Source organism: Takifugu flavidus, chromosome 6, assembly GCF_003711565.1.
Source record: "Takifugu flavidus isolate HTHZ2018 chromosome 6, ASM371156v2, whole genome shotgun sequence".
Taxonomy (NCBI): Eukaryota; Metazoa; Chordata; class Actinopteri; order Tetraodontiformes; family Tetraodontidae; genus Takifugu; species Takifugu flavidus.
Window position 1 is genome coordinate 99199 of NC_079525.1, and position 10802 is coordinate 110000.

Here is a 10802-nt window from a genome sequence, read left to right on the forward strand (position 1 = left end):
AAGAGCCGTGCATGGGCACAACAACGCAATATCACAAGAAGGTTCTCAATATAATGTGATATATTGTGTTGCCATGGCACCCACAACCTTAGCAATTTTACAATCAGCTGTGTTGCCATGGAAACAGTCGTCTCACCCGAGACAGGTTAAGGAGAAATCCGGAGACGCGGAATATTTCATCCAGTGTTTTCCCGACTGTCCGAGCTGAGCAGAATCTCCTCATTCATCTTCTGTACATTAAGCAGGTTTTAAGAGAAGCTGTCAACACACTCGCTGAGACCTGGACCCATGAATAATGCTCAGGAAGACACACACACACGTACGAATAATGCTAATAAACAGGGACAATTAAGGTCCACACCCATGAGGAGTCCGGGGGTGTGATGCACAACGTCTGCAGGCCGTCGCTGCAAAGTCGTTCTGATTTATAATCAGCACCATTATAATTTATAATGGTGATCATGTGATCATGTCTGGTCGATCAAATGATCTCATGTCTAGCAGCTGCCTGGCGTTGAGAGCACGAGTGTATTTAGAATGATAAATGAAGAAGAGTGGAGGGTGAGGACGCCACAAGCTAGCTTCCTTTAACCAGGTAATAACCAGGTAAAGACATATATGTCTATATATGCTCATATAGACGTATATATATGCTCATATAGATGTCTATATATGCTCATATAGACGTATATATATGCTCCTGCAAAACAGAGTTAAAAAGGAAGAGATCGAACCGTTGTGTACGATTGGATAAATGAACGACACAACATGCTAACAGCAGCAGTGTGGGCATTTCTAACCTATTTCTCCTAAAAATAGAGCAGTTGTCCTCTGCGCGCCCTAAAGTACAATTAAAAAAGTCTGATTAAGTTCCAATGAAGAATTCCAGGGTTCATTAGACAGTTTTATCATCTGTGATTTAATGCTGCTACAGGAGCCCTGAACACGTGTGAGTGGAGCAGCAAAGGTCAATGATCACATCACAAGATCACTGATATAGACCAGGTCACATCAGATCACTGATATAGACCAGATCACATCAGATCACTGACATAGACCAGATCACATCAGATCACTGACATAGACCAGGTCACATCAGATCACTGACATAGACCAGATCACATCAGATCATTGATATAATCACAGCAGCCTAGATGAGCCACACAATCAGCCCCTGAGGCCTCAGTCACACCACCTGCTGCAGGTGATCGTATCCACAGCACAGCCCCCTCTAGAGGACGTGTGTGTGTGTGTGTGTGTGTGTGTGTGTGTGTGTGTGTGTGTGTGTTCTGGTCCAAGCTTCTCTGCTCACCACCATAACACACTGATCTAAACTCTCCACCTCAGCACTGGTGTCTAAAACAGAGCTGGTAGGAAGTGAAAGGCCACCCCAGGGGTGTGCATGAACACGTGCACGGCAGCACCCCAGGGGTGTGCATGAACACGTGCACGGCAGCACCCCAGGGGTGTGCATGAACACGTGCACGGCAGCACCTCAGGGGTGTGCATGAACACGTGCACGGCAGCACCTCAGGGGTGTGCATGAACACGTGCACACACCTGACACGAGTTCAAAATTTTGAAAAACCCCAAAAGTCCCAAATCTGATCTCCTCAGATCTTTGGCTGAGGAAGGGTCAGGGGTCACGGGTCAGGGGTCACAGGTCAGGGGTCACAGGTAGCGCCATTAACAGTGGCAGGCCCGGTTCTGCCCACCACCTGGCTGGAACACCTTGTGGGGATTTGGACAGTTTGGCTCCAGTTTCTGGGAGCTTTGATGTACAGAGACCAAAGAGCCGCCACTGTACAGGTGAGTACAGGTGAGTACGTTCTGTCCCATCCCCCGACCCTGCACCCCCCCCCCCCCCCACTCACTTCAGAATCTCCTTGGAGTGTCCGCTGGTGGCGCTCTTTTTGTCCGGGGTCCCCAGGCAGCTGGACTTCAGCAGGGTGTGCGGTCCTCGGTCCAGGATCATGGTGGACGTCGCCGTGGCGATGACCGCCACAGCGTCACGCACCCTGGCCTCGATGTTGTAGTCCCACTCGTCATACGACACCGAGATCAGCCCTGAGAGAAGAGGGAGGGATGAAGGGAGGACGGAGGGGTGGAAGGAGGACAAGAGACGGACGTCTGTGAGCAATGAAGAGTCAGAACCAAGAGCTTCATGGGTTCTGATGCACAGTCGGTGCCGTGGAACAGTCACGGAACAACGTGTCTCAATGAAATCCTATAAAATAAATAAGGGTTCAAGCCCCACGTGGACCCTGTTGTGGACCCAACCACGTTGCTGAGCCATTTAGATCGCCACAAAATAACACAGTATTTTTATTGCAACAGCAACGACAAACTGGCTGATCAAAGTGCTCCAAAACAATAAATAATAAATAAGCAGGTATATAGTACAAAACTAGACAACAGTAGAAAAGAGGAGGAAAGTGAAGATGTGACCAAGAGTGTCAGAGCAACAGCAGGAAGTCCAGCTGAAGCTCAGGAACTCCAAACTACCCAGTTCCCTGGGTTCAAAACCTCCTTCAGGGAGGGATTGGAGCAGCCTCTGGTGCTACCTGTGGGGAAGACAGCTGGCACGTGGTCGGCATCTCCTGCCACCAGTGAGGGCACGATCCAGGTGAAGCCATAGCCGGTGAGGCCGACTGAATGAGCCACTTCAAAGATGGTGCTGGCCTCCTCCTTCGTGCTGTACAGCAGGATCACCGGACTCTGCAGTTTCTTCAGCTGGTTCTGGATCTTGGAGTCTCCATCATCCACCGACATATCGAGTAGGAGGACTTCTTCTAACTCCCAGCCTACAAAGCTGTTGTCAATGGTGCTGCGGACCTGAACAAGAGAAGAAGACGTGACCTCCTACAGAAATATATAACACACACGTGCAGTACAAAGGTGAGCCACCGGGGGCGCCAGAGATACAGGCAGGAGGGAGGAAGGGAGGAAGGGAGGAAGGGAGGGAGGAAGGGAGGGAGGGAGGGAGGGAGGGAGAAAGGGAGGGAGGGAGGGAGGAAGGGAGGGAGGAAGGGAGGAAGGAGGGAGGGAGGGAAGGAAGGAGGGAGGTAGGAAGGGAGGGAGGGAGAAACGGGAGGGAGAAAAGAAGGAAGGGAGGAGGGAGAAAGGGAGGGAGGGAAGGAGGGAGGGAGGGAGAAAGGGAGGAGGGATGGAGGGAGGGAGGAAAAGGAGGAAGGGAGGGAGGGAGGGAGGGAGAAAGGGAGGGAGGGAGGGAAGGAAGGAGGAAGGGAGGAAGAGGAGGGAGGAAGGGAGGAAGGAGGGAGGGAGGAAGGGAGAAGAGAGGGAGGGAGGGAGGAAGGGAAGAAGGAGGGAGGAAGGAAGGAGGGAGAAAGGGAGAGGAGGGAGAAGGGAGGGAGGGAGGGAAGGAGGGAGGGAGAAAGGGAGGAGGGATGGAGGGAGGGAGAAAGGAGGAAGGGAGGGAGGGAGAAAGGGATGGGAGGGAAGAGGGAAGGAGGAGAGAAGGGAGGAAGGAGGAGGGAGGAAGGGAGGAAGGAGGAGGGAGGGAGGAAGAGGAGAAAGGAGGGCAGGGAGGGAGGAAGGGAAGAAGGAGGGAGGGAAGGAAGGAGGGAGAAAGGAGAGGAGGGAGAAGGAGGGAGGGAGGGAAGGAGGGAGGGAGGGAAGAAAGGGAGGAGGGAGGGAGCAAGGAAGGGAGGGAGGGAGGGAGGGAGGGAGGGAGGGAGGGAGGGAGGAAGGGGGAGGGAGGGAGGGAGGGAAGGAGGGAGGAAGGGAGGGAGGGAGGAGGGAGGAGGGAGGGAGGGAAGGGGGAGAGAGAAAGGGAGGGAAGGAGGGAAGGAGGGAAGGAGGGAGGGAAGGAGGGAGGAAGGGGAGCGAGGGAGGAATGGATGGAGGAAGGAAGGACGGGAGGGTAGAATGAAGGGAGGGAGGGAAGGAGGGAGGAAGGGAGGGAGGAAGGAAGGAGGGGAGGGTTGATAGAATGAAGGTAGGGAGGGAGGGAGGGTGGAAGGTAGGGAGAGAGCACCATACAGACAGACAGACAGACAGACAGACAGACAGACAGACAGGTTAGCCTGCTTCTTTACCTTGTTGACGAAGTCCTGGTATCCGGGGTAATAGGTGGTGACGATGGAAAAGATGTACCAGTCGTACTCCTCCATGATGTTGAGCATGACGGACGCCTGCTGCTCGATGGACGGCCCGAACTGGAAAAACATGGAGTGATCATCCTGGGAAGCACAGAGCAAAGGGAGTCAGGCCCTCAGGTCCAGGCCTGAACGGTCACGCTCCAGGACCAGGGCACCGGGCCAGGCCGGACCCTTCCTGTCCTCCAGGAGCACCGGGCCAGGCCGGACCCTTCCTGTCCTCCAGGAGCACCGGACGCCAGGCCGGACCCTTCCTGTCCTCCAGGAGCACCGGACACCAGGCCGGACCCTTCCTGTCCTCCAGGAGCACCGGGCCAGGCCGGACCCTTCCTGTCCTCCAGGAGCACCGGACGCCAGGCCGGACCCTTCCTGTCCTCCAGGAGCACCGGGCCAGGCCGGACCCTTCCTGTCCTCCAGGAGCACCGGACACCAGGCCGGACCCTTCCTGTCCTCCAGGAGCACCGGACGCCAGGCCGGACCCTTCCTGTCCTCCAGGAGCACCGGGCCAGGCCGGACCCTTCCTGTCCTCCAGGAGCACCGGGCCAGGCCGGACCCTTCCTGTCACAGCGGATCCTAGAGCTACTCAGTGTTAGCCGCGTGTTAGCGCCATATAGGAATAATAGCTCTCGTCTGGTCTTCTCCAACACTTTATCCCGGACACGGAGGACAGGCATGGATAACGTGTCTGTATATAAAGCAGAGACGCGTAGCGGAACACACATAGTTCTGGATCGTCCCCCTCTGTGGCTGCCAGAAGGTGGACGCACCCCGTCCACAGTGGACAAACTCGGGATTGTGATCCTCAATTTAAGCCCCTTTCTTCGATTACACTTATTAATTAATCACCATCTCATTCCAAATTCTCTCTCGTATCCTGGTTATTCCCGTTTCATTTCTTTACTTTATTCCCGTCTTTTCTCTTGACCTCCATCTCACCTCCTTTTTTCCTCATTCAGCACTTTGACAGCGGAGATGTCGGCCGTGGCCACGAGTGAATTATAAATCCCATCAGGAGGTTTAATGAGCTGCAGTACATGATGAAGATGTACAGAACATGTGACCAGAACCACCAGAACAACCAGAACAGCCTCCAGAACAGCCTCCAGAACAGGCTCCAGAACAGGCTCCAGAACAGGCTCCAGAACAGGCCGAACCTTCAAACTGCCACTTCAACTCTAACAAAGCTTTTAGAAGACATCAGACTGGGCCCCACCCTCACTGCCCACCCCCAGCATTCCCAGCATTCCCATTATCTCCACATCCTCGTCCTGCTCTCTGCTGCTGGTCTGTTTCCGCCCAACAGTTTTAATCATCATATTTCTAATTAGATCCTTAATTAGCTTCACTGTCAGCGTTTTAATTATCAGTCATGTTGCTTCAGAGGAACTTCCCAGATTCATTTAACGTCCACAAAATGTTCTGGTTGAATTTCTGCTGCTGCCGTTATCTGGGAAAGGATTTGGGAAGAGTTGGGAAGTGTTGGGATGAGTTGGAAGAGTTGGGAAGTGTTCGGAAGAGTTGGGAAGTGTTGGCAAGAGTTGGGAAGTGTTGGGAAGAGTTGGGAAGTGTTGGAAGAGTTGGGAAGTGTTGGGAAGAGTTGGGAAGTGTTGGGAAGTGTTGGGATGAGTTGGGAAGAGTTGGGAAGTGTTGGGAAGTGTTGGGAAGTGTTGGCAAGAGTTGGGAAGTGTTGGCAAGAGTTGGGAAGAGTTGGGAAGAGTTGGGAAGTGTTGGGAAGTGTTGGGATGGTATCCAGCTACGCAGCAGCTGGGAGTTACGCTGATGACGCTTTATTATGGGTGAGGAAGACATGAGAAAAGGGATTTTTGATGATACTAACGACGTTCTTCCTGGCTGATGCAGAGCTCCAAGAGGTTGTTGCCTCATGAGGAAAATTCTCCCACTTCGTCCCCACCTGCTGACTAAGACTTGGAAAACAAACTGGAAAAATACTCCCAGTTCGACTCACAATTCCAGTTCAACCAAATGATTATTTCATCTCGTTGTTTTGGCAGAAACGGAACAAATGGACGTCAGCTCAGGCTAGGAAAGGTTGGTCGGGAATGCCTGATGAGTGATTCTTTACAGAAATGAAAGGTAAAGTCGTGTAAAGTCGTTGAATCGCCACAACGAGCACGAGGATAAATACAGGAATGTGAGGAGGTCTGATGCTAGCGATGCTAGCATGATGCTAGCACGATGCTAGCAGAGCTGCAAACACAAGGACTCTTCCAACAAACTTCACACCCCCGGAGATGGAGCCGTCAGGATAAGTCATTTCTCACAACATGGCCAGAAAAAGTTGAGAGTTTTCTGAGGGAGCGTTTACGAAGGAGTGCTTTTGGACTCGGTCGCTCCGATTCCTGGAGAAAAGGGCGAGTTGGAGAGCGAATCTCTCTGCTGACGCACTGCAGTGAGAAACTTGGAGCTTCAGCTGAAGAACTGAGCAGATTTGAGTGTTTCTCTCTGGCCGGATGAGAGCTGACCGGCCCAGCTCCTCTGGGGGGTCACTGCAGACCGGAGCGGGGGGGGGGGGGGCACTGGTGATGGCTGACCGGGACGAGCCAGCAGGGGGGGGGGGGGGGGGGGGCACTGGTGATGGCTGACCCGGGACGAGCCAGCAGGGGTGACAACAGATGGTTGTGGAAGGGTGTTGAGATGAGCCGTGTGGTTGGTGCTGGAGCTGAAGCCGCTAACTCCATCACAGCAAAAGCATCAACGATCACAATTTGTTGCACTTTTGGAGGCCGGAGGCAGGAATGTCGTGTCTAGACCGGAGATCCCGGAGCAGGGGCAGTTTTCAAGGCCCTTTTCAACCAGAACAGACTGGTTTATTCCCAGTGAAGAGGGAAAATCCGGTGCTTGTTGTACCCGGCATCACTCGTTCCACCAGTAAATCGCACCGCTCCAGTGAGTGTTCTCGTCCCTCTAATTTGACTTATAAACCACAATTTCACAGAACCTGATAAAAATATATTGAGTAGTTTTATTCTTCCGATGACCAGCTCCAGCTATTCAAAATACATCATCTACAGCATTTTAAAATGGAGAAAGTTGAGCAGAATTAGGTCCCAGCTACGGTTGGTGTGGCCCTCTGACAGGATCCGGTTTCTCCAGAGCCCCTCTGACAGGATCCGGGTTTCTCCAGAACCCCTCTGACAGGATCCGGGTTTCTCCAGAGCCCCTCTGACAGGATCCAGGTTTCTCCAGAGCCCCTCTGACAGGATCCGGGTTTCTCCAGAGCCCCTCTGACAGGATCCGGGTTTCTCCAGAGCCCCTCTGACAGGATCCGGGTTTCTCCAGAGCCCCTCTGACAGGATCGGGTTTCTCCAGAGCCCCTCTGACAGGATCCGGGTTTCTCCAGAGGCCCTCTGACAGGATCCAGGTTTCTCCAGAGCCCCTCTGACAGGATCCAGGTTTCTCCAGAGCCCCCCTCCAGGCACGCACACGCCGTGGCTACTTGCTGATCATATGTCAGCGGCGTGTGGTGCAGTTAGAGGAATGAGGGGGGCTTTTATTCCACATGAGAGGAGCCCACTGGTGCTTCAGGAGTGCCAGCTGTGGTCACATCTGCACCACTGGGGAAACCGACCTGAAGCTTAAGCGTGACGTCTGAAACCATCCGTCAGTGAACAGTTTGGATCAGGAGTGTGTGGCTGTCTCCACCAGTCCTACACACATCCCTCCCTCCCCAGAAAAATGACGTGAAGCATTTCGATATACAGCTGTGACAGCAGCGTTTTACGCCGACGTCGTGGTCACATGACTAACCTGACTCACCGTTACTTTGGTTGAAATAAACTCGTTTCCTCTGTTTTCCCTCTCATGGTGTCTCTAAAAGGCCTTGGATCAAGTTTTAATGACACGAACAAGGTGAAGAATATCAGAGGAACACAACAGAATAAGGAGACGCCTGCGCGATGGTCACTTGTTTTTGCTATTTACAGGTAAACACTCGAGTAAAATCAGCATTTTTATTCTAGAAACCACTGACAACTTTATGCTGATCACTCTTATTTGCAGAAAATAATGGTCATAAGTATAAAAAAAAGCTTCCACGTCTTTAATTTAGACATTAGGAGGGTTTAAAGCCCATCATATGAGGCTTTATGACCATTTTTGGGATTTTCTACAGATAAATTCTGGAACTGACACCATTTGTATTTGGCCCTAAATAAAATATTGATTATTTTCTGGCTGATTTTCAATCTTCACATGCGTCCAAACTGTCGCGCTGCTCCCCGTCTTCTCTGTCTGACGAGCCCCGGAGCAGGAGAGCAGAAAGGAGTCAAGTGCAGCGTCCCCCCCCCCCTCCCCCGCCCCCCCGTTCACCCCCCCCCCCGTTCACCCCCCCCCCCCCCCCCCCCGTTCACCCCCCCGTTCACCCCCCCCCCCGTTCACCCCCCCCCCCCCCACCCGTTCTTCCTCCAATGTTCAGCATTCATCTACACCCGGGAATGAGTGTGATCTCCTCCGTCACTGTCGCCTTTGCTCTCTATCTGTTGCTCTCTATCCTCCCCTCTCAGGAAGGAGAGGAAGAAAGAAAGAAGAGAGAGGAAGGGAGAGGAAGAAAGAAGGAGAGGAAGAGAGGAAGACAGAGAGGAAGAGAGGAAGAAAAGAGAGGAAGAGAGGAAGAAAAGAGAGGAAGGGAGAGGAAGAAAAGAGAGGAAGGAGAGGAAGAAAAGAGGGGAAGGGAGAGGAAGGAAGAAAAGAGAGGAAGGGAGAGGAAGAAAAGAGAGGAAGGGAGAGGAGAAAAGAGAGGAAGGAGAGGAAGAAAAGAGAGAAGGGAGAGGAAGAAAGAAGGAGAGGAAGAGAGGAAGAAAAGAGAGAAGGGAGAGGAAGAAAGAAGGAGAGGAAGGAGAGGAAGGAAGAAAAGAGAGGAAGAGAGGAAGAAGAGAGGAAGAGAGGAAGAAAAGAGAGGAGGGAGAGGAAGAAAAGAGAGGAAGAGAGGAAGAAAAGAGAGGAAGGGAGAGGAAGGAAGAAAAGAGAGGAAGGGAGAGGAAGAAAAGAGAGGAAGGGAGAGGAAGAAAAGAGAGGAAGGGAGAGGAAGGAAGAAAAGAGAGAAGGGAGAGGAAGGAAAGAGAGGAAGGGAGAGGAAGAAAAGAGAGGAAGGAGAGGAAGGAAGAAAAGAGAGGAAGGGAGAGGAAGAAAAAGAGAGGAAGGGAGAGGAAGAAAGAAAGAGGAAGGGAGAGGAAGGAAGAAAAGAGAGGAAGGGAGAGGAAGAAAAGAGAGGAAGGGAGAGGAAGAAAAGAGAGGAAGGAGAGGAAGGAGAGGAAGGAAGAAAAGAGAGGAGGGAGAGGAAGAAAGAAGGAGAGGAAGAGAGGAAGAAGAGAGGAAGAGAGGAAGAAGAGAGGAAGAGAGGAAGAAAAGAGAGGAAGGGAGAGGAAGAAAAGAGAGGAAGGGAGGGAAGAAAAGAGGGGAAGGGAGAGGAAGAAAGAAAGAAAGAGAGGAAGGAGAGGAGGAAGAAAAGAGAGGAAGGGAGAGGAAGAAAAGAGAGGAAGGGAGAGGAAGAAAAGAGAGGAAGGGAGAGGAAGAAAGAAAGAGGAAGGGAGAGGAAGGAAGAAAAGAGAGGAAGGGAGAGGAAGAAAAGAGAGGAAGGGAGAGGAAGAAAAGAGAGGAAGGGAGAGGAAGAAAGAAAGAGGAAGGGAGAGGAAGGAAGAAAAGAGAGGAAGGGAGAGGAAGAAAAGAGAGAAGGGAGGGAAGAAAAGAGAGGAAGGGAGGAGGAAGAAAGAAAGAAGAGAGAGGAAGGGAGAGGAAGAAAGAAGGAGAGGAAGAGAGGAAGAAAGAAAGAGAAGGGAGAGGAGAAGAAAAGAGAGGAAGAGAGGAAGAAAAGAGCGGAAGGGAGAGGAAGAAAAGAGAGGAAGGGAGAGGACGAAAAGCGATTAAGAGTAAAGAACGTATCGGTAAGTTCTTAGGCTTTCCCTCGATGAATCTCTTAGCAAATCTCTTCCTCGATCTTCATCTATTAGATACTCTCTGCCGTCGATTCCTCCCCTCTCTTCCTTTCTCTTCCTCCCTCTCTTCCTCTCTTCCTCCCTCTCTTCCTTTCATCCTCCACTCACTTCAGTGTGACAGCACAGATACGCAGCAAAGATCAATCTTCTCTCCTGTTCTCTTTTATCACCTGGTGCCTTTTTTACTGTTTGCATCCCATCCTTCTCTCTGTCCCCCTCAAGACCAGCAGTTTTCTCTCTATTTTTTATTCAAAATAACTCCTCAACTCCAAAAACCCTCCTTTCCATCTGGGCTTGAGGGCCTGGGAGGACAACAGCATCTTCAACAGGGGACTGGCAGCAGCTGGCTGGTCAAAGTGGGAGGAGGTCTGAAGGCAGAGGACTGAGACTGAAGGGAAGGAGAGACCCACAGATAAGGAAGGGAAGACATTTCTAATTCAACCAGACATGCAGTGTTTCCGTGGCAACTCGGTTTCCATAGAAACAATCTTGCTAAAGATACCATTAGTGTGAAAAAAAATCCCCTACTTACACTCTACTGCACCGTATGCACACAAATATAGAAACGTACTCTCTCACACGTCAGGGCTGCATATTAGCAGCTACACGCGAAGGCGATTCCTCCTGAGCTCCATGGGGGGGGGGGGGGGGGGGGGGGTTAGGCTGTGGCCCCGGTCCCCTCAAACAGCCACTCCTTTCATCATCAGCTGGAACTGGAGCGTTGTCTCTGTGT

At 51.9% G+C, this 10802-nt stretch overlaps 1 protein-coding gene across 7 annotated transcripts in view; it reads right to left on the reverse strand.

Moving 5' to 3' along the window:
- Positions 1 to 10802, reverse strand: part of grin2bb (glutamate receptor, ionotropic, N-methyl D-aspartate 2B, genome duplicate b) — a 48295-nt gene that overhangs the window by 17966 nt on the left and 19527 nt on the right. For all 7 annotated transcript variants that reach the window (XM_057035387.1, XM_057035389.1, XM_057035391.1 and 4 more), the window contains 3 exons: positions 4059 to 4202; positions 2565 to 2835; positions 1875 to 2067 (listed from right to left, as the gene is read on the reverse strand). In XM_057035387.1, coding sequence (XP_056891367.1) covers positions 1875 to 2067; positions 2565 to 2835; positions 4059 to 4202 — 608 coding nt within the window. The remainder of the gene's footprint in view (positions 1 to 1874; positions 2068 to 2564; positions 2836 to 4058; positions 4203 to 10802) is intronic.